Source organism: Podarcis vaucheri (genome assembly GCF_965113315.1).
Source record: "Podarcis vaucheri genome assembly, chromosome: 4".
NCBI classification, from domain to species: domain Eukaryota; kingdom Metazoa; phylum Chordata; class Lepidosauria; order Squamata; family Lacertidae; genus Podarcis; species Podarcis vaucheri.
In genome coordinates this window covers 2,814,396-2,836,381 of record NC_138762.1, presented here as the reverse complement: position 1 = coordinate 2,836,381, position 21,986 = coordinate 2,814,396, and the positions used below count along the sequence as shown (strand labels likewise).

At 51.9% G+C, this 21,986-nt stretch overlaps 4 protein-coding genes across 4 annotated transcripts in view; 3 read left to right on the top strand and 1 right to left on the bottom strand.

Moving 5' to 3' along the window:
• The window catches only part of LOC309530315 (uncharacterized protein), a 367,943-nt gene that overhangs the window by 35,586 nt on the left and 310,371 nt on the right, over positions 1–21,986 (top strand). The gene's annotated exons all lie outside the window — the stretch shown is intronic.
• LOC309530282 (uncharacterized protein) overlaps positions 1–21,986 on the bottom strand; it is a 487,095-nt gene that overhangs the window by 336,137 nt on the left and 128,972 nt on the right. The gene's annotated exons all lie outside the window — the stretch shown is intronic.
• Positions 1–21,986, top strand: part of LOC309530302 (uncharacterized protein) — a 218,749-nt gene that overhangs the window by 181,842 nt on the left and 14,921 nt on the right. The window lies entirely within an intron of this gene.
• On the top strand, positions 1,992–16,192 carry LOC309530520 (olfactory receptor 52E4-like). The gene is made up of 2 exons (XM_082219545.1): positions 1,992–3,265; positions 15,260–16,192. The coding sequence occupies exons 1-2, from the start codon at positions 2,826–2,828 to the stop codon at positions 15,768–15,770; spliced, it is 951 nt and encodes a 316-aa protein (XP_082075671.1). The 5' UTR covers positions 1,992–2,825; the 3' UTR covers positions 15,771–16,192.

Genomic DNA, 21,986 nt, shown 5'->3' with positions numbered 1-21,986 from the left:
GGAGATCATCTGTTAAGGTGACCAGAGCCGTCTCGGTCCCATGACCAGCGCGGAAGCCAGACTGGAATGGATCCAGAGCCGATGTTTCATCTAGAAACCTACCAAGCTGTTCAGCAACCGCTCTCTCAATCACCTTACCCAGGAACGGAAGATTCGAAACCGGGCGGTAATTGGATAGATCTAAAGGATCTAATGATGTTTCCTTTAAGAGCGGGCACACCACTGCCTCCTTCAGTTCCCCTGGGAATGTCCCTGTGCCAAGGGACAAATTGATGATACCCCCTGGAGGGCCCGCACCTCGTCTGGACACGCTCTAATCAGCCAAGACGGGCACGGGTCGAGAGGACAGGTGGTGGGCTTTCCAGCTCGGAGGAGTCTGTCCACATCGGCTGGGGATATCCGGTCGAAGTGGTCCAATACTGGACCCGAGGACAGTCGAGGGGCCTCCAGTTCCTTTATTGTACCCAAATTGGCAGGGAGGTCATAGCGGAGCAACAAGACCTTCTCCGCAAAAAAGCTCGCAAATGCCTCACAGCTGTGTGTCAAATTGTTATTTAAATTTGGCTGTCCCTCAAGGGACGTTAAAGACCTAATTATACTAAATAATAGCGCCGGGCGAGAGCTAGCGGATGCTATGGAGGCCGAAAAGTAAGCCTTCTTAGCAGCCTTCACCGCCATCTCGTAGGTTTTCATAAAAGCTGTAGTGAAGTTATCATTGTTAGAAAAATCATTCCTTGGTCAAGAAGAAGAATGTGGCCTTGTGGGTATTCTGTCAGCCGCAAGGACCCTGGGAAAGTGAGTTGTGTTATCTTTAAAACCCAGACTTTCTGGCTCCTTGCCATGAGAGGTTTATGGGAGGAAAGGGGTCCTTGATTAATGGAAGGTTTGGCACCTGGGTTGTGGGTGTGAATCTCTTCCTCCTTCCCGGAGGTTGTTTGTTTTCAAACTGCTGAGAATTTGGGATCTGGTTAATTTCCACAGGTGGGAGGAAGATTCTTTGATTAAGGGTTCAAGCCTAAATTGACCCAGCTGCAAAAGAATGAGCTGATCAAATTAAGACTCTTGATTGGCCAAAAGTTACGACGCAAAGTCAGAATTGTGGATAAAAGATCAAGGGATGTTTTGTTAGTGGCTCTCTGCCTTTGCTCTGCAACTCGCAAAGATGCCCGGCTGTAACTACCATCGTTAGCAGCCGCTTCGTCCTTTTGAAATGGAAATCCTCAAACATCTCCATTACGCAACAGCTTGAAAGGACTACTGACTATTCTAACTCTGTTCTTTTGTGAGTATGTATAGCTAGTGATAATATACAGCGTTGTTATTTTCATGTTTGTAAGTCTTTTAAGACGTGCCTGTTGATTTTCAACATGTTTTCTGTTATTCTTTTAAAATAAACCTTTTAGTAGAACCTGTTGGTGGTTGTGCCTTTTCCGAGGGAATAGCTAAATCCAAGCCTTCCGTTTAGTCACGCTTTACCGTGTGAATTTCTGCCTGCAAGCTTGTGGATGCCGCTTGTAAGGAGTGGGGATTGCCAGGATAATTGGACACACTCTCCTCCCTGGGTGGTGTCTCTGGAATTCCCTGAACTAAAGGGAGTGGTGGCAGCCTTACCGGTGTGATTTCAGTCTGTGTTTGAAAAGTAATTTCCCTCGCCAACCTATTCCAGGAACCTGAATTGGCCGGAGAGCAGAGTCAGGTGAGGGGGGGATAGGGTGGACGAGTGGAACCGTTTACTACAAAAGCCCTATAAGATGTTCTTGAGGCTCCGTCACAGGCACCCCGCCGTACTCGCTCTAGCCGTCTGAGGTCCCGCTTCATTTTCCGGAGCTCCTCGGTAAACCAGGGAGCCCGGGTTCTGCGGGGTCACAGAGGGCGCTTAGGTGCGATCTCATCGATGGCTGCCAGGAGCTGGGTATTCCAGCCCTCAACAAGCTCAGTCAATGAGTTGCCAGGGGGAGCAAGGTCCCGCAAGGCTTGGCAGAAATGCTGCTTTCTGGTCAGCCAAGTGCAGTCAGATCTGAGGGATGCTCCTCCATCCACGATGCAGCTGCCAGTAGACCTTTGACACTGTGGCTCAGCAGGGCACACCTTGCTGTGTTGATCTGTAGGTGAGCTGGCAGAACAAAAGGTCCTCTCAAGGTGAGTGGAAAGGAGGGGAGTAATAAAATCATAGAATGGACAAGTTGGAAGGGACCACAAGGTGCTTCTAGTCCAATTCCCCACATTTAGGGACTTTTTCGCCCAACATGGGGCTTGACCCTGAGATTAAGAGGCTGAGATGGGGAGGGAGGGGCAGTTGCCGGGACCATTTTTGGAAGGAGGAGGAGAGCAAGTTACCTCTCCTTCCAAAGAACCTTTGTTGCAATTGGTATGTCCAGCTCTGGTCACTGTAGAGCTGCAAGAGGTGAATGAGAAGATCAGGGCGTGTGGTGGTGGAGGAATCAGGTTCCCCGCAGAGAAAGGCTGGTTTTGATGAAGGAGACATTAGTGGGAAATGTGGCGGGGGGGGGGGGACACACGACAGAAGAATATAGAACCATGTACAGGATGAGGAAAGTGGAGAGCCGCCACCCCCACCAGCTTTGTCAGACTAAATTGGCCCAATGAATGGATGGGCGGGAGAGGAGGAGCAGACAGGAAAGGTCCTCATACAGCAGTGTGCAGGCTGCTTTTTGCATTTTCTTTGGTCGGACACAGGGACCTACACTCTGGCCAAATCCAGCTAGCAGGCACATCCCCTCCACACAAACACACAATTGTTTTCTTAACATGAAACAGGATTGCTAGGCAAGGGTCTATGTGTCTATGAGGAGCCATGGAGGAAAATGCTGGCATGTTTTCTTCTTCATGGCAGGGTCGCAGTGACCTGTTCTCTGGCTGGGTCCAGGAGGAGAATGCCCCTTTCGAATGCCACCCACTTTTATTCCCCCACCTTCATCCTGCTGGGGGTCCCGGGGCTGGAGGCGCTTCACTCCTGGATCTCCATCCCCTTCTGCCTTGGCTACCTGGTTGCTCTCGTGGGCAACTGCACCATCCTCTTCATCATCAAAACGGAAGCCAGCCTCCACCAGCCCATGTTCTACTTCCTCTCCGTCCTTCCGGCCATCGACCTGGGCCTCTCCACCTCCACTCTGCCCAAGACGCTGGCCATCTTCTGGTTTGGCCTTGGGGAGATCGGCCATGGGGCCTGCCTGGCTCAGATGTTCTTCATCCACAGCTTCACGGGGATGGAGTCTGTCGTGCTGCTAGCCATGGCCTTTGACATGTCGCCGGAAACCCCCCCCCAACTCACTGACACGTGTTACACAAGCACCACACTCACACACGCACACATCTCCCCTCCCTGACCCTGGAAATGTCCCTTTTAGAGGGCCATCCCTAAAGCCTTCCGTAAATAAGGAAGCGCTGGCTTGACAGCTTCCCGCCATAGCGCTCCACATAGTCCTATTTTTATTGCGAGTAGACCGACCGACCGAGCTCTGCTGTCAATCGGCGGCCGCCTCAGCCAATCAGTGTTACCGAACAGCGCCTCTTGCGGCGGCCACGCAGGTACTGCAGGCTACTGCCGCTCTCTTCCCTACCTTTGACAGCTCTTAATACAAAGTTTCCGGGTTAAATTGACCGTGACTGATTTAATCAAAATGTAGCAAGCCACTTCCTGAAGGCGAAAGTGCTTTGAACTTCAAGGACGATATTCTTTATAAATCCACTAAAAATCAACCGTACTTCGGATTTTCACCGGACCACTTTTATTCTACTGCATATTGCAAGGACTACCAAAGGGGGGTGACCTGATATCAAGCGGCCATAATCCCTTCACCGAGCAGTCACGTACTCTGTGTTCCTTCCTAGTATACGTGACAACCTTGATAACCATCGGTGATGGGCTCAGACAGAAGGCTATCAGGGACATAATGAACTGCATGTCATAGTGTATTCCGCGCAGACTCTTACAAAGGACTGTGACCGGATTCCCCTCAGGGGGCAGGAAACTTCGCCCTTTCCCTTTGTTCTTGAATATGACTCATGTAGGGAGGGGGAAGGAGGCTCCGGCCAGGTGTCAAGACACTCGAGTTACCTGTGCGGCTCCTCCCCAACTCCTCCTATTTTTAATATAATCATGATGTAAATATGATGTAATTCTGAGGGTGTAGCTAAGGGGATTAGCAACTAATAAAAGTTAGGGTCTCCCTTTGTTCGGGGCTTCCATCTTGCTTCACATTGTGGGCGGTGGGAGTCCTGTCGCGACAGTCTTTCTTAAATAAAGACCGAGCCTACTGGCTGCTGTTTTGCTCTGACTTGCTCTGGTCGGTGTCTTCATTTGCCCAAGAGGACCCTTGATTTTCCGTTAACAGTTGGCGACCGCGACTCAGGGACACTTGGTTCTCCTGTAAAGGTGAGAGGGGAGATAGAGGGGATCGGGCGCCACCGGCTACCTTAGCCCGGGGATCCTTTTCTTCCTCTCCCTGCCTCCTCTTTGCGGGCGGTAATCAACCGTCACCAGAAGCCCAACCAGAGAGAGCAAAGGCGAGGTAAAGCCGGCTAAGAAAAGATCCCGGGATCTGCGAGGGACATCAACGGACGTGAGTATGGTTCTGAAGAAAGTACATTGGGAGGAGGGTGGAAAATAACGTCTCCACAACAGCCAAATCTTTCTCCTTTATTTCCAACGTTGCATCTGCAAAATCTTGAGCCTCCTTTCCCTTTTCTCCCCGTTTTCCCTTTCGGAAGTATGGCCAGGAAAACGTGGTGCTTATTGTTTCTCTGACGTCCTTTTTCGGAGTCGGCCAAAGGCGTCCCTTACAAATCTCTCTCTCCTTTTCTCCCCGTTTTCCCTTTCGGAAGTGTGGCCAGGGAAGCGCGGTGCCTGTTATTTCTCTGACACCCCTTTCGGAGTCGTCCAGGGGTGCCCTTACAAATCTCTCTCCACCTTATCTGCCTGTGCAAATGAAGCCGCCCCTCCTGCCCGGCGACCTTTGTTAGGGATGACCCGGGTACGTGAGAACGCAAGGTCATTTGCTTCCTTTCAAACCTTTGTTTTTCTCGGAGTCCGATCTGGCACTGCACTACGCAGGCGTCCAGTAGGGAAGCCGAATTTAGTTTAAAGGCTAGGCAGGGGGCTGTTGTGGAGGATAGAGGGGAGGTTCACAATTGGGGCCCCACACTAGGATTAGCATTGAAATGGTACCGTGGTTTAGGTTTCCGGGCAGAGACCCGTGGTTTAGGTTTCCGGGCAGAGACCCGTGGTTTAGGTTTCTGGGCAGAGACCCGTGGTTTAGGTTTCCGGGCAGAGACCCGTGGTTTAGGTTTCCGGGCAGAGACCCGTGGTTTAGGTTTCCGGGCAGAGACCCGTAGTTTAGGTTTCCGGGCAGAGACCCGTGGTTTAGGTTTCCGGGCAGAGACCTGTGGTTTAGGTTTCCGGGCAGCGACCCGTGGTTTAGATTTCCGTTCAGGCTCGAGGTTTGTGGTTCAGAAATAAGTAGAGATTCCACTAAGATAAGGACATTCCAACATACTGAAAGGATCTCTTTCTACCCCTTTCTTCCCAAACCCTCTTCCCTCTTCCCTTGTGTGTGTACGTTCATCCCTTTCTGCCTTTAGCGTTCTTCGCTAGCGAAACAACAACCTGATAGAGAAGAGAGAATGGGAGCCCAAGCTTCCAAACACTCAGACTGGACTCCTCCCGGCGACAAGGCTTCCGCGGAGCCTTTCCGCCACAGGGAGGACTCTGATACCCCTCTTCAATTCGTCCTCTTAAACTGGAAGGAACTGAAAGGGAGAAAGGGGCTCTCAAAGTCCAAGCTGAGGGACCTTTGTAACATCTCGTGGGTTGCTTTTACCCACCACCTAGAGCCAGCTTCTAGATGGCCATGCCACGGCTCTTTTAATCTTCAAAAAATGCAAGCACTTAAAACTTACCTGGCTGACGAGAGGCCCCGACAACTATACTACCTGAACGCCTTTGCCGAAGCCCGCGAATTATTTCAACGACAGCAAGCCCAAATCGTCCGCCAAATGGCTGTTTTAAAAACAAGTGGACCCCCCCCCATACGATGAGATTAGAGCTCAGGAGGAACAATTGGATCGAACCCTCGTCCCCTTCTACTACCCTGAACCCGAAGCACCCCGACAGCCAGGGCCCGGTGCGGGAGGCAGGACAGGAGCCAGAGGGGGAGGCACAGGACCGAGGGAGGACGTAGCAAACCCACCAGGCGTAGGACCAAGGGAGAATATAACGAACCCACCAGCCACAGCCACTGCCCCTCCCCAAAGCACACCTAACACACTGCCGTCCGATCCTTCCTCAAGCGCATCGAACTCGGCAGAGAACCAGGCAGACTTGGACCTTGGGCCTTTGCTCAGTGGGCAGCTCCTAACTGAAGGAAGAGAGGGACCTGTTTCCAGTAGGACCAGAAACAGGGACAATCTGCTAAACGGAGAAATAGAAGGTGCCTTTCCACTGCGTGCATTACCTATACCTCCCGTCAGAGCAGGAGACCCTCCCCGTATGGTTTTTACTCACCAGCCCTTCCTTACCTCTGACCTAATGAACTGGTCCGATAAGATGCCCTCTCTACGAGACGACCCAGACAAATGCCACCGCCAAGTGGCTACCATCTTCTCCACTCACAACCCCACATGGGCGGATGTGCACATGTTGTTGGGAGCCCTCTTTAATGAGGCAGAGAAGAGGGAGATCTTAGCAAAGGCGGGAGAAGCCCTCAGCCGGGAAGGATACCAGCCAAACTGTCCCACCTCAATGACCCCACTGACCACTCAGATGTTACTTAACGACCCTGACTGGAACTATAACACTACCGATGGCCAATGGGGTCTAAAAATTTTCAAGAAGGCCATCCTAGATGGCATTAAAGCTGCAGGACAGCGAACTGTAAACTGGACCAAAGTCCAAGCGGTCCTTCAGGGACCTGACGAACATCCCTCTGACTACTATTCATGGCTAGTCTCCGCTATTAAGACCTGGGGTGGAATAGACCCGGAGAGCCCACAGCACGAAGTGATAGTCAAAGGTTTTTTTAAAGATCAAGCCACCGCCGACATCCGAAAGGCATTAAATTCACATCTCGGATACGATGGTAAAACCATAAACGAAATTCTTTCCATCGCAAAGTCCGTTTTTAACTCGAGGGATGAGAGGAAGAAGAAAGACCAAAAACCCGACCCTCCCCGAGTATTAGCTTATGCGGCCGCGGTTCCCACCTTCAAAGAAAAATTTAAATCAGGCGCACCGGAATTACAGGACGAACGCGTCTGTTTCCACTGTGAGGAAGTCGGGCACATAAAAAGATACTGTCCTCTTCTGACCAGGAGGTCTGAATATAAAAATCCTAAACCATACAGGCCAGAATACAAAGAAGGTGCATATCCTAGGAGTAGGGAACCAATCTCTTCCTACGATGCGAACCGATCCCCAGCCCAAATACAACCCCGTGCGGGACCTCCGCAACCGCGGCCCCGAAACCTACCCTACGGCGCCACTAACCCCTTTAGCCAAGGGAACCATCCTACAAACCCAACCCACGAAATGGTGATGGAAGAATATCAAGAACATTGACAATTAAAAGCAGATCCCGCCTCTTTCTCATTTCTCTGCCCAGTTTGGCAATTATCCTCAACAGACCCCATATGCACCATGCAAATCGATGGACAGTCCTATGACTGTCTCTTGGACACTGGGGCCACTTACTCCACCCTCACTAACAGCCATTTAACCCCAGGAGAAGAAACCAAAACCGTAATGGGGCTCGATGGGATCCCCCGAAATTGCCCTTTATCCAAACCTGCAAAGGTCTCCGTCGGACCGTTATCAGTTAAACATACTTTCCTATTGACCTCCAGCCCAGTCAACCTTCTCGGTAGGGATCTGCTATGTAAACTAAATGCTACTATTCAATGCGGCCAGGAAGGAATTTACTTACATATGCCAAATGACTCCATATTCAACTTCCAAGGAGTCCTGCAAGAAGCTAGCAACAAACCCATTGATCTTCCTCCTGAACTTCTGAATAGTGTCCCTTCTTGGCTATGGGGAACTGAATCGACCTCTGTAGGACTTCTAAAGTCTGCAACCCCAGTAAAAGTCAACTATAGGAAAGACCTGCCCTTTCCCTGTACTAAACAATATCCCCTACCTCCCGAAGCAATCGACGGTCTCACTCCGATGATCGATGAATTTCTAAAAATGGGAATTCTAGTTCCCTGTGCCTCACCATGTAATACCCCCCTACTTCCAGTCAAAAAGCCGAATACCAACCCCGTAAAATGGCGCTTGGTGCAAGACCTTCGATTGATTAATTCCTTCGTTATTCCCAGACACGCCGTGGTGGCGAACCCACACCACCTTTTAAGCACCATCCCGGAGGGAACTGTAGTTTATTCCGTAATAGATCTGTGCTCCGCTTTCTTCAGTATCCCCGTGGATCCAGAAAGTCAGTTTCTCTTCGCCTTTACCTGGCAAACAGGCCAATTAACGTGGACCCGGTTACCCCAGGGATATGTAGAGTCCCCAGCAATTTTCTCCTCCATATTACACCAAGATCTCCTTGATGTGAACCTTCCGGGTGGCTCCGCCATCAGACTTTACGTAGATGATATCTTACTCTGCGGGCGAGATTTGGAATCCTGTAAATCAGATACTATAACTCTCCTGACAATATTAGCACATAAAGGCCACAAAGTATCCCCAAAGAAGATACAATACTGCCAAAAGGAGGTAAAATATCTTGGCCACATCCTCGGACAAGGTACCCGTGCCCTCACCACCGATAGGATCGAGGCCATTACAAGACTGCCCCTTCCAAAAACCAAGAGACAACTCAGGGGTTTCATTGGAATGAGTGGATTTTGCCGAGCATGGATCCCCCGTTATGGCGAGTTCACTCGGCCCCTCACTGCAATGACGCACGATAGCGCCCCAGATCAATTGCAATGGACTGCAGAGGCACTCGAAGCCTTTGAATGCATCAAACGGGAATTAAGGTCCTCGCCCGCTCTTGGACTCCCAGACTATAGGCTGCCCTTCTCCTTATTTGTCCACGAAAATAAAGGGGTAGCCTCAGGCGTCCTTACACAACCTTTTCAGGGAAGGAATAGACCCGTGGCGTACTACAGCCTTCAACTAGACACCACGATAATGGGGACTGTTGGATGCCTTAGAGCAGTGTTTCCCAACCGGTGTTCCGCGGCACACTAGTGTGCCGTGAGACACCGGCTGGTGTGCCGTGGGAGGGAGGCGGGCGAGTCGGGCGGCGAGAGGCGGCGGCGGCGGCGAGGATCCGCGTCGAGCCGGGGGCGGCTCCGCGGTGGTGGTGCCGAGCGGCGGGGCAGCGCGCGCAAAAGGGAGGAGCGCGAGACAGCGGAGGAGGAGGAGGCCGGCATGTCCGGGCAGCAGCAGCAACAGCAGCAGCAGCAACTCCCGGCGACGGCTCCTCCTCCGCCCGCTATCGCCGCCACCACCACAACAGCCGCCGCCGCCTCAGCTGCCGCCGTCCCTCGCTCTGCTGCCTCCTCCCACCCCGGCAAGGGGAAGGGAAAAAACGTTCATTTTTGTGCGTCCCTCCCGGCGTGACGCTGCGCGCTGACGTCACGGGGCGGGGCTTTAATGGTGGTGTGCCGCGAGATTTTTTCCCGGCAAACAGGTGTGCCGTAGCCCCAAAACGTTTGGGAAACACTGCCTTAGAGCAGTAGCAGCTGCAGCACTACTCCTAGAAAAGGCTCAAGAAACTGTACTTGGACATGAGTTAACCTTAAACGTCCCCCACGCTGTCGCTACCCTTCTCAGCTTGCAAGGGTGCCAACGCTTCACGATACAAAGACTCAACAAATACGAAGCCATCCTCCTCAGTCCGTCTAATGTTACCATAAAGAGGGTGAATTCCTTAAATCCCGCAACCCTCCTTCCCCTCCCTGATGACGGCACCCCACACCATGACTGCAGCCAAGTAGTACGACATGCAGAGAAACCACGAGAAGACCTTGACTATGTCCCTTTAGATAACCCCCACTTAGTACTGTACACGGACGGAAGTTCAAAAATAGTAGGAGGAGAGCGAAAGAGCGGATATGCGGTTGTTAGTGACACAGATATCTTGGAAGCGCGTCCTGTTCACGCCAAGTATAGTGCACAAGCAGCCGAACTCATCGCTTTAATTCGAGCATGTGAGTTAGCGGCAGGAAAAAGAGTCACAATCTACACAGACTCCAAATACTGCTTCGGTTTAGTTCATGCCACGGGACAAATCTGGCTGCAGAAAGGCTTTCTAACTGCTGCGGGCACTAAGATCGCCCATGCACCCCTAGTACAGCGCCTAATGGACTCCATACACCTCCCTGAGGAAATAGCGGTAGTCCACTGTAAAGCTCACACCAAGGGGAAAGACCCAATATCCACAGGGAACCGCTGCGCAGATCACATGGCACAGGAAGCAGCCCTCCAACCACTGTCTTCAGATAATGAATTCCAGGGACCCCAAGTTCCCTCTGACGTAGATTTTGACCTGATGTATAAAACCGCCACCCCTGAAGAAAGGAAAGGGTGGGAGGAACACGGAGCCGTCCTTGAGAATGGCATCTGGTACCTTCCCGACAAGAGACTTATAATGCCCAGATTATGGGTGCCCAAACACGTAAGAATTTTGCATCGGTGTACCCACTGGGGAAGGGACAAGCTTATAGACTCAGTACAACGCTGCTGGTATGCCCCTGGACTAGCCCTTGCCGCGAAGACGGCAGTTAAGAACTGTCACACTTGTCAAACATTTAATCCCAAGCATACAGCCAGAAGCCCACCCGGGGCCAGACCATGGGCTTTTGTACCTTTTGAAAGTCTTCAAGTGGATTTCATAGACTTGCCCCCCTGTCAAGGTTACAAGCATGCCCTTGTCATCATTGATCAATTGACCGGATGGGTGGAATGCCTCCCAGCTCGCCGAGCTAATGCCCAAACAGTTGCAAAGACTCTATTGCACGAAATAATACCACGCTTCGGGGTACCGAGACATATAGACAGCGACAGGGGCTCCCATTTCACCTCAGAGATAGTTCAGCAAGTCGCCAAAGCCCTAGGGATCAAATGGAAACTGCACACCCCATACCATCCCCCATCCTCAGGCCAGGTTGAAAGAATGAATCAACAGCTGAAGTCACAACTAGGGAAGCTCTGTAAAGACACCGGAATCAAGTGGATTAACGCTCTCCCCTAGTTCTACATAATCTCAGGGCTTGTCCCCGGGGAAACTTAAACCTATCCCCCTATGAAATACTCTTTGGTAGACCCTCCCCGGTATATAATACCCAATTTCCAACTTCCGAGTTAGAGGTAGGCGAGTCAGAATTGACACAATATGTGATACATCTACAGAGGCAACTCATTCATCTCCACAGATATGCTGCCTCAAGCCAAAACATCCCTCTAGATGAAAACATTCACTCGTACCAACCAGGGGACTGGATATTAGCAAAAACATATCACAAGGTACCCCTACAGCCCACCTGGGAGGGCCCCTACCAAGTACTTTTAACCACTCCAACTTCTATTAAGGTAGCGGAAAAGACTGCCTGGTTGCATCATACCCGCTGCAAGCCGGCTTTACCACCCGAACCCACACCAGACGAGTCACCCTACCACGTCCCACGCCAACCAGCAGACGACGACAGCTACAACGACCAGAAACAACAGACCGGACCAGATCGGGGCACGAATCAAGCCCAACAGACCGGACCAGATCGGGGCACGAATCGAGCCCAACAGACCGGACCAGATCGGGGCACGAATCGAGCCCAACAGACCGGACCAGATCGGGGCACGAATCGGGCCCAACAGACCGGACCAGATCGGGGCACGAATCGGGCCCAACAGACCGGACCGGACTCACCTCACACGTCAACGCTTTGGTCCTCCGAACTCATCACTGCAACTAATCCAAAAGGTCAACCCCCCATCCGTCTGAAACTCCGGAAAGCTACACCATCTCATCGCTCCCCATTTGACAGCTCTGCAGCTTGACAGCTCCACACCATCTCATCGCTCCCCATTGGACGATGACCACCGCCATACCGACCATGCTCCTCCTTCAACTCACCGCCGCTACGATCACACATTCCTATTGCCCTGGATTACAAACTGAATACAAACACCTAGACTATGGGATTGTCGACATGGTGAAACAAGGAACATTAGACCGCCTTGGAGATTTTGAATTCTGCCTGCCAGAGACCCGCGTGCTCCTCCGACATTCCATCTCACCTATCCTCGCCGCACACCAAACCTGGGAACTTTTTGTTCGCTCACCATCGTTCACACCTCTAGGGAAACTCGTCCTCACCAGAGACGGCCCCTGGAACCGTGCTCATTGCCTCAATGGCTCTTACGTGCTTTTTTCTGACGGTACACCTAAACAAGCACTGAACTGGACTGTCCTCGACAACGGTGGCGGAGAGTCAGTTTATACTGACCAGAACCACCCCACAGATCGGTTGATCCACGGATTTTACTGCCAAAGGGTAGATTCCACCCCCCGCCAAACCATTTTACAAGGCATCTGCCTCCGAAGGTACTGCTGCATCTGGGATATTGGATTAGCCTCCAATTGGGACGGCAAGGCATACCTAGAAGGATGGCATTACTCCGTACCTCCAACAACAGAATGGGACACCACCGGCCCCCAGAGATGTGGAGGCCTTGCCACAAACTTAACCTACCTGTTGCGCCAAGACCCCCTTCACCCGGCGGGCACTGCACCTCGACAAAGGGGGGAACTGTCAACGTCCCAAGACCCCAACAACAACTACCTCTTGTCCACCTGGCATTCCAACACCTATGTAAAACTGATCTCCCAAATTGCAAAACGAACAACCGCCAACGAATGCTGGATCTGCGCCAACGCTCCTTCACACCTCCACAGTGGCATACCATTCCTTGGAGTGCCCCTCACTTTAGAACAACACCTTTCCGCTGATGTACGGTCCTGGAACCTGACCGCTGTGAATTTAACCCACCAGTACATCTACCTGACCGGACCCACAACAGGCGACCTCTGCCGGAAATTCAGTGGCAACGACAAAGTTATCGGCGAGAGCACCTGTAAGTACACCCTTGATATTACCTTAAGCGGCAGGATTACCCTATGGCACCAAGGCAAACCCTCCACCCACCCTGCCCTATTGTCCGCATGGAAACGTGTGATGAACTTGCCTGACCCCTGGGACCCTTCCCCGATTTCCCAGTGCTTCTTCCGCACCTTCCATACTGGGCACATAGACTCGTGCCTGCAGGGGCTGTTCTGGATTTGCGGCCACCGCGGCTATACATGGTCCAGCCCCCACTCCCGTGGCACCTGTTACCTTGGACTAATTTTACCTGGGGTCCGTGTTACCCAAGAACTCCCCCCCGGAAAGAGGCGCAACAAGAGAGCGAAAAATTTGGCAGAACTCTCCGATGTTGCAGCCAACGGGGAAACTTACGGCCGGGCCCTCTTTCCCGCATATGGGGCCGGCTCCAACCACGTCGATATCCTCAAGCTGACCGACATACTGCTAAACTTTATGGAAGAATCCAACGCAGCTACCCAATCCATCTTAACTGAATTAACAGAGGTCAGGCAGAATTCGATCCAGAACCGCCTTGCTTTGGACTACGTACTCGCCTCAACTGGAGGGGTTTGTGCCTTCATAGGAACCGAATGCTGCACGCACGTCACTGACCAGACCTTGAACATCACAGGACACCTTAATAACATCTACAAACTGACCGATAAACTTAGGGATATCCAACATGAAGGTCTGTCGGACACTCAATTCTGGAACTGGCTACCTGGGTCGACTTGGATAAAACAACTTCTGGGGAACGGCCTCTTAATATTGATCACTGTTGCCATCTGCGTTGTTTTCTTCTGCTGCATGATCCACTGCTTCCCGATGTGCTGTCAAACTTGCGGCTCTTGCCTTCCTATCCTACGTCCGCGATCGACCACCATCCACCGACCACCGACATCAGAAATCCAGTCAACTCCCATCGAGATGGGACCCTTGCACCACCTCCGGACCCTGGACTCTAGGTATGACATGTCAAGCCTCTATTGATTATGCGGAGAAAAGGATTGCGCGGTTTCCCTACCTTCGCAATCTTATCTCCGAAGGGGGGAACTGTCGCCGGAAACCCCCCCCAACTCACTGACACGTGTTACACAAGCACCACACTCACACACGCACACATCTCCCCTCCCTGACCCTGGAAATGTCCCTTTTAGAGGGCCATCCCTAAAGCCTTCCGTAAATAAGGAAGCGCTGGCTTGACAGCTTCCCGCCATAGCGCTCCACATAGTCCTATTTTTATTGCGAGGAGACCGACCGACCGAGCTCTGCTGTCAATCGGCGGCCGCCTCAGCCAATCAGTGTTACCGAACAGCGCCTCTTGCGGCGGCCACGCAGGTACTGCAGGCTACTGCCGCTCTCTTCCCTACCTTTGACAGCTCTTAATACAAAGTTTCCGGGTTAAATTGACCGTGACTGATTTAATCAAAATGTAGCAAGCCACTTCCTGAAGGCGAAAGTGCTTTGAACTTCAAGGACGATATTCTTTATAAATCCACTAAAAATCAACCGTACTTCGGATTTTCACCGGACCACTTTTATTCTACTGCATATTGCAAGGACTACCAAAGGGGGGGTGACCTGATATCAAGCGGCCATAATCCCTTCACCGAGCAGTCACGTACTCTGTGTTCCTTCCTAGTATACGTGACAACCTTGATAGCCATCGGTGATGGGCTCAGACAGAAGGCTATCAGGGACATAATGAACTGCATGTCATAGTGTATTCCGCGCGGACTCTTACAAAGGACTGTGACCGGATTCCCCTCAGGGGGCAGGAAACTTCACCCTTTCCCTTTGTTCTTGAATATGACTCATGTAGGGAGGGGGAAGGAGGCTCCGGCCAGGTGTCAAGACACTCGAGTTACCTGTGCGGCTCCTCCCCAACTCCTCCTATTTTTAATATAATCATGATGTAAATATGATGTAATTCTGAGGGTGTAGCTAAGGGGATTAGCAACTAATAAAAGTTAGGGTCTCCCTTTGTTCGGGGCTTCCATCTTGCTTCACATCGTGGGCGGTGGGAGTCCTGTCGCGACAGTCTTTCTTAAATAAAGACCGAGCCTACTGGCTGCTGTTTTGCTCTGACTTGCTCTGGTCGGTGTCTTCATTTGCCCAAGAGGACCCTTGATTTTCCGTTAACAGACAGGTATGTGGCCATCTGTGACCCTCTGAGATACACCACCATCTTGACCAAGGCAAGGGTAGCCTGGATGTGTCCTTCCGTTGTGCCGAGGACATTCCTATTTGTGCTGCCCATTGCCCTGTTGACTCTCTGCCTGCCCTTTTGCAGCGATCACGTCATCCTTGCCCACACCTACTGTGAGCACATGGGCATCGCCAAGCTGGCCTGTGCTGACATCCGGATCAATATGATTTATGGCTTGTTCACTATTACCATCCTCATGCTTGATGTGGTCTTCATTCTTTTGTCCTATGTGCTGATCTTGCGGTCTGTTTTCCGGCTCCCCTCCAAAGAGGCCCGGCTCAAATCCTTGGGCACTTGTGGCTCTCATGTTGCAGTCATTTTTGTCTTCTACACTCCTGCCTTCTTCTCCCTTCTCACCCACCGCTTCGGACGCAACATCCCCCATTGTGCACATATCCTCATTGCCAATCTCTACCTCATTTTGCCCCCGGTGCTCAACCCCGTCATTTAGGGCATCCGGACCCGGGAGCTGCGCAGGAGGATCCTGCAGTTCTTGTTCTCCAAAAGGGCGCCTTTGTCCAATGTCTCCTGATTATCCTGCCTTGCAGGGGGTTGGACTAGATGACCCCCAGGGTCCCTCCCTACTCTACGATTCTATTTTGCATTCCTACAATCTGTTGAGTGGGAATTCAGATATATAACATGCTCTACGTAATCCGAAGACTCCCTGGAGAAGACACTGATGCTGGGAAAGATGGAGGGCACAAGGAGAAGGGGGCGACAGAGGACGAGATGGTTGGATAGTGTTTTCGAGGTTACCAGCATGAGTTTGACCAAACTGTGGGAGGTAGTGGAGGACAGAGGTGCCTGGCGTGCTCTGGTCCATGGGGTCACGAAGAGTCGGACACGACTAAACGACTAAACAACAACAACGTAATCCGAGTGTTTTGTAAGGCTGGGAGAGAAACCCAGAGAGCAGCTGCTGCCAATCAGTGTAGGCCATCCTGAGGTAGATGGGTCAACGGTCTGATTCAGAACTCTGCAGTTCTTTGATCCTGGCAAGCTGGACTCTGGCCCAATTCACTCCAGTGCAATTTGGGGCAGCGGATCAGGAGGGGCAAGAACTTTTCAACAATGTGCATCAGAATTGTAGTTGTTGTTGCTGTTGTTGTCCTGCCTTTCTCTCTGACAGGGGCTCAGGGCACAGAAATGGCTCCTCTTTCTTGAAGGGCCCCACAGACCTCACAAGACACCCGAGAAGATCCCCTTGCTGCTTTTTTCATAAATCAGCAACAGAGGTTGCATTTCCTTATTTACAGGAGGGCTGTTGCTAAAGCACATGACATGCTCTTCACGCTTAGTTATGTATTAGGAACACAGGCACAAATTATTGTGTGTGTGTGTGCATAGAATCATAGAATAGAATAATAGAATCATAGAGTTGGAAGAGACCACAGGGGCCATCGAGTCCAACCCCCTGCCAAGCAGGAAACACCATCAGAGCACTCCTGACATATGGTTGTCAAGCCTCTGCTTAAAGACCTCCAAAGAAGGAGACTCCACCACACTCCTTGGCAGCAAATTCCACTGCCGAACAGCTCTTACTGTCAGGAAGTTCTTCCTAATGTTTAGGTGGAATCTTCTTTCTTGTAGTTTGGATCCATTGCTCCGTATCCGCTTCTCTGGAGCAGCAGAAAACAACCTTTCTCCCTCCTCTATGTGACATCCTTTTATATATTTGAACATGGCTATCATATCACCCCTTAACCTCCTCTTCTCCAGGCTAAACATGCCCAGCTCCCTTAGCCGTTCCTCATAAGGCATCGTTTCCAGGCCTTTGACCATTTTGGTTGCCCTCCTCTGGACACGTTCCAGTTTGTCAGTGTCCTTCTTGAACTGTGGTGCCCAGAACTGGACACAGTACTCCAGGTGAGGTCTGACCAGAGCAGAATACAGTGGCACTATTACTTCCCTTGATCTAGATGCTATACTCCTATTGATGCAGCCCAGAATTGCATTGGCTTTTTTAGCTGCCGCGTCACACTGTTGGCTCATGTCAAGTTTGTGGTCAACCAAGACTCCTAGATCCTTTCTACATGTACTGCTCTCAAGCCAGGTGTCACCCATCTTGTATTTGTGCCTCTCATTTTTTTTGCCCAAGTGCAATACTTTACATGTCTCCCTGTTAAAATTCATCTTGTTTGTTTTGGCCCAGTTCTCTAATCTGTCAAGGTCATTTTGAAGTGTGATCCTGTCCTCTGAGGTGTTAGCCACCCCTCCCAGTTTGGTGTCATCTGCAAATTTGATCAGGATGCCCTTGAGTCCATCATCCAAGTCGTTGATAAAGATGTTGAATAAGACCGGGCCCAAGACAGAACCCTGTGGCACCCCACTAGTCACTCTTCTCCAGGATGAAGAGGAACCATTGATGAGCACCCTCTGGGTTCGGTCAGTCAGCCAGTTACAAATCCACTGAGTGGTAGCATAGTCAAGACCGCATTTTACCAGCTTCTTTACAAGAATATCATGGGGCACCTTGTCAAATGCCTTGCTGAAATCAAGGTAGGCTACATCCACTGCATTCCCTTCATCTACCAGGCTTGTAATTCTGTCAAAAAACGAGATCATATTTGCAAACTACCCCCACCTCTGAGCAGTGAGACTCCAGGGGTCCCAGGTCCATATAGTTTTATTTACTCACAAATTCAACCAGAGTGTAGGATGGAGGGGCTCACAGCATGGACACCCCCAGCAGGTCAGGCTTCTCCATCTGTCGCAGCTTTGGCTCCGGCACAGAGGAAGCCGGTCTCTGGGTCTCCCACAACTGTCTCTGGGTCTTGCTTTCCTAGCTAGACAGCCCCCCCCCATTAGCCTGGCTTGCCCCCCCCCCCTTGCTGCAGTTCTTGCAACCCAGCTCCTTCTTTGGAGATGCTGAGGAGGACACTCAAGTGGCCAGAGAAGGCCCTTGTCTTGCCAAGAAACTTGTCTGTGGGAATCGTGCATCCATAATGCTATGGAAAGGGTGAATGTCTTCTAGAATTCTCTGGTGTCACCAGAAGACAAAGCTGTTTTTTTCAGTCAGGTCTGTTCTCAACTGCAGAGGATGAGTAGCTTTGGGAGTCTCTTGGGGAGAGGGAAGTGATGAAAGGACTGAATCCACGAGGGAGAGCTACTTGCTGTGAGATGGGGGAACCTTCGGGCAAAGGCCACCAGAGAAGGGATGCCGTTGGCTGCTAGTTTCTGTTCCTCCCCACTTTCCCAAAGGGTGTAACATCGCAGGTCCTGTGGGTGGAAAGAGTGTCTAGGAGTCAGGGGCCAATCTGGGCCAAAGCGGCCCCCACTGCCCCCACCACAGAGTCCCTGGGGTTGCTGAATGCACTCCTTTTAAGTTTTCATTTACCCCAAAAATATGCACGCTTAATTAGTGTTTGTAGTTTAACTTTCCCCCACGTGGGGTCTGTTGAAATGCTCAGAAGAAATCTGATTGGTTCTTATAAACACTCTGTAAAAGTTCTTTTGTGAATAAAACGACCTGGGCCGAGGGGTAGACAGAGAGAGACACAGACAGAGATTATTATATGCACCCTTCCCAGAGTCTTGCTGGTTCAAGCCTCTGTGTGTATTCTTATTAATCAGAGTTCAATGCTTCCTTTACTTTGGGAACGCCTCACTTCCCCGGGCGAAATCCCCTGGCCTTTCATTGGTAGGGCTGCCACCACGCCGGTAGCGTTTACCTCAGTGCTGCGCAGGGACTGACTGAGCGGGCGGCGAGATGCTTTCAGCCTCGGACACTTGGTGGGTCCTGAAATGGCCGTGCAGGCCAAATTCATGATCCTGGCGAGCTGGATGAGGACTCCTGGCCTACACTGACTGGCAGCAGCTCCCCAGAGTTTCAGGCAGGGATTTCGTCCAGCCCTTGCAGGAGATGTCAGGGGTTGATCCTGGGACATTCTGCATGCCAAGCAGATGCTCTAGGGCTCCCCATATTTCACTAGCCTTTCAATGTTATGCTATTAGCAACCGTGGAGATTCCACCTGCCTCTTTCGAAAGGAGAACAGTCACCTGATCAATTTAATTAATTAATTAATTAATTATAATAATTTATTTATACCCCACCAATCGGGCTGGGTTTCCCCAGCCACTCTTGGCGGCTTCCAACAAAATATTAAAATACAATAGTCCATCAAACATTAAAAGCTTCCCTAAATATAATAATAACAACAACCATCCATTTTCAGTCCATTGAATTAGCAATTAAGCATTTCTGGACAAGGGAATGGCATACTTTTGTATATTAGTATAAAAAGCATGCACAGGCAAGTATTACTCATTTATGATGAGAATAGGATTTATTTATTTTGAACTTCGCATGGTTCCTCCTTGGCAGCCAGTGCAATGGTTTCAGCAGGGCTAGAACTCAGGACCCGCTGCCTTGAGGGACATCTAAGAGCAGTTGGGCAGGGAAAGGTCTCCCTTGGGAGGTGGGGGACTCTCCTTCCTTGGAGGTTTCTGAGCAGAGATCGGACGGCCATCTGCCATGGATGCTTTAGCTGAGATTCCTGCCTTGCTGGGGGTTGGACTAGATGACCCTGGGATCCCCTCCTATCTCTCCACTCCTGAATTCTAGGAGGAGCTTCCTTGCCTCCTGCAAAGCCCTTTTCCCTGCAGGCTCTTCCTCTGGTTTCTGGCCAAGGGAGGGAGATGCTCAGAGTCCAGCCAAGAGCCTCGCGCTCCAAAAGGATATCTGGGCATTGGCGGAGCCAAATAACAAATAATAATAATCTGAGGTTCTGCCAAGCGAGAGAAGGCTGGGCTGGAGGGACTCGGCTTGGCAAGGGTTAAAGGGAACTGAGCTGCCTTCCTAGAGAGGACAGGAAGCAAGGGGGGGCCAGGTCCTCCAGAGCCAAGGCCCCTCCCTCCCCAGTCCTTTCCTGCTAGGAAGGGGGGGGTGTTGCTTTGTGTCTCTGCTGCAAGGGCTGCCTCGCTCTCCCCCCTCCTGGGATCTGGTGAGTCTCCTCTCTCTCCCCCCAGAGGGTGCAGTGGGGAGACGGGGGGGGGGGTCCCAGGGGTGCAGCAGGGGAGGGGGCCGGGGGGGGGCTGATCTGCTCCTGCGGGGGGGGGGGACCCCAAGTCAGGGAGGAGAGGGTCCTGCCAGGGAGGGGCCAGGTCTGCCACGCTCTCCTTCCTGCAGATCAGAGGATCCCAAACTCATTTGACCCTCCGCCCCCCTTTCAGAAAAGATCTCCCTTCTTCAAACAAAGGAGTCCCTGGGACTTTAACTCTGTGTGAATTCGCTCAGCCTCATTGCACAACAGAGGAAACACCTGCAAATGGTTTTCCAAAGCTGGACGAGGAGGTGGACTAGCCCCCCCCCCAAAAAAAAAGGGTGGGAGAGAAAGGCCAGGAATAAAGAGAGGGATCCCAGCCCAGAGTCTGGCTGCTGCATTGGGGACCAGTTTCCCAGTCGTCTCCCAGGGCAGCTCCCCACGGAGGCCACTGCAGCAATCCCCTCGCACCCAGAGCAGGGCATCCCAGGACCACATCCTCTCTCTCCCAAAGGGATTGTTGCTGGAAAACCAGCCGGAAATGGGCGCTGCTACTCACCGAGCCTCCAGGGACCTTGGCATCAATGGCTCTCTGTGTGTTAAGCTATCTAACAGAATAATCATAATAAATTACCCGCCTAAATTTCAAGGGAGATTTCTTTGGCCTCATCCACTTGGCCCTCAGGAGGTTGACCTGGTGCATACCTGGCCCTCAGAGCAAAGAAAAAGGGACCCCACCCCAGGAGTCTGTCTGGAGAGCGGCAGAGAGACCAAGTGCAAGAAAAGGAGACAGAAGCAGGGGAGTGGGGGTGGGGGGAGAACAACTCCTGAGGACCCCCGGGTGAGGACCCCCACTAGAGCCAAGCATCCATTTTACAAAAGATACAAATGACTCCCTTGTCTGTCAGTTCTGACTTCATGCATTGACTGGCAGGCAGGAGCAACAAGGCTGATTCATCTCCCAGAAATCCCTTCAGTTGCCTCCACATTTTGCATTGCTAGAAGGCTAGAGACATACCGTATTTTTCACCCTATAGGACGCACCGTCCCATAAGACGCACCTAGTTTTTTTGGGGGGAAATAAAGGGAAAAAATTATTTCCCCCCCAGGCGCGGGGCGGGGGCAGCCCGAGCTTCCCCCGACCCCAGCCCCCAAACAGGCAGCTCTCTGCAAGCCGTGGGAGCCCAGCGGTGGTTCCCACTGCTTGAGGAGAGATCCGCGAAGCCTGGACGCGCTGAGATCAGCGCGCGCAGGTTTCGGGATGCCGGCAACTCTCCCGAAGCAGCGGGAACATTCCCGCTGCTTGGGGAGAGATCCGCGAAGCCTGGACACGCTGAGGTCAGCGTGCGCAGGCTTCGGGATGCCGGCAACTCTCCCCAAGCAGCGGGAGCGTTCCCGCTGCTTGGGGAGAGGTCCGCGAAGCCTGGACGCGCTGAGGTCAGCGTGCGCAGGTTTCGGGATGCCGGCAACTCTCCCCAAGCAGCGGGAACGTTCCCGCTGCTTGAGGAGAGATCCGCGAAGCCTGGACGCGCTGAGATCAGCGCGCGTAGGCTTCGGGATGCCGGCAACTCTCCCCAAGCAGCGGGAACGTTCCCGCTGCTTGGGAAGAGATCCGCGAAGCCTGGAAGCGCTGAGGTCAGCGCGCGCAGGCTTCGGGATGCCGGCAACTCTCCCCAAGCAG

Coding starts and splice junctions, on each gene's coding strand:
- LOC309530520 (XM_082219545.1), top strand. CDS start 2,826: ATGCTGGCATGTTTTCTTCTTCATGGCAGGGTCGCAGTGACCTGTTCT. Junction 3,266..15,259: donor CTAGCCATGGCCTTTGACAT/GTCGCCGGAAAC, acceptor GTTAACAGACAG/GTATGTGGCCATCTGTGACC.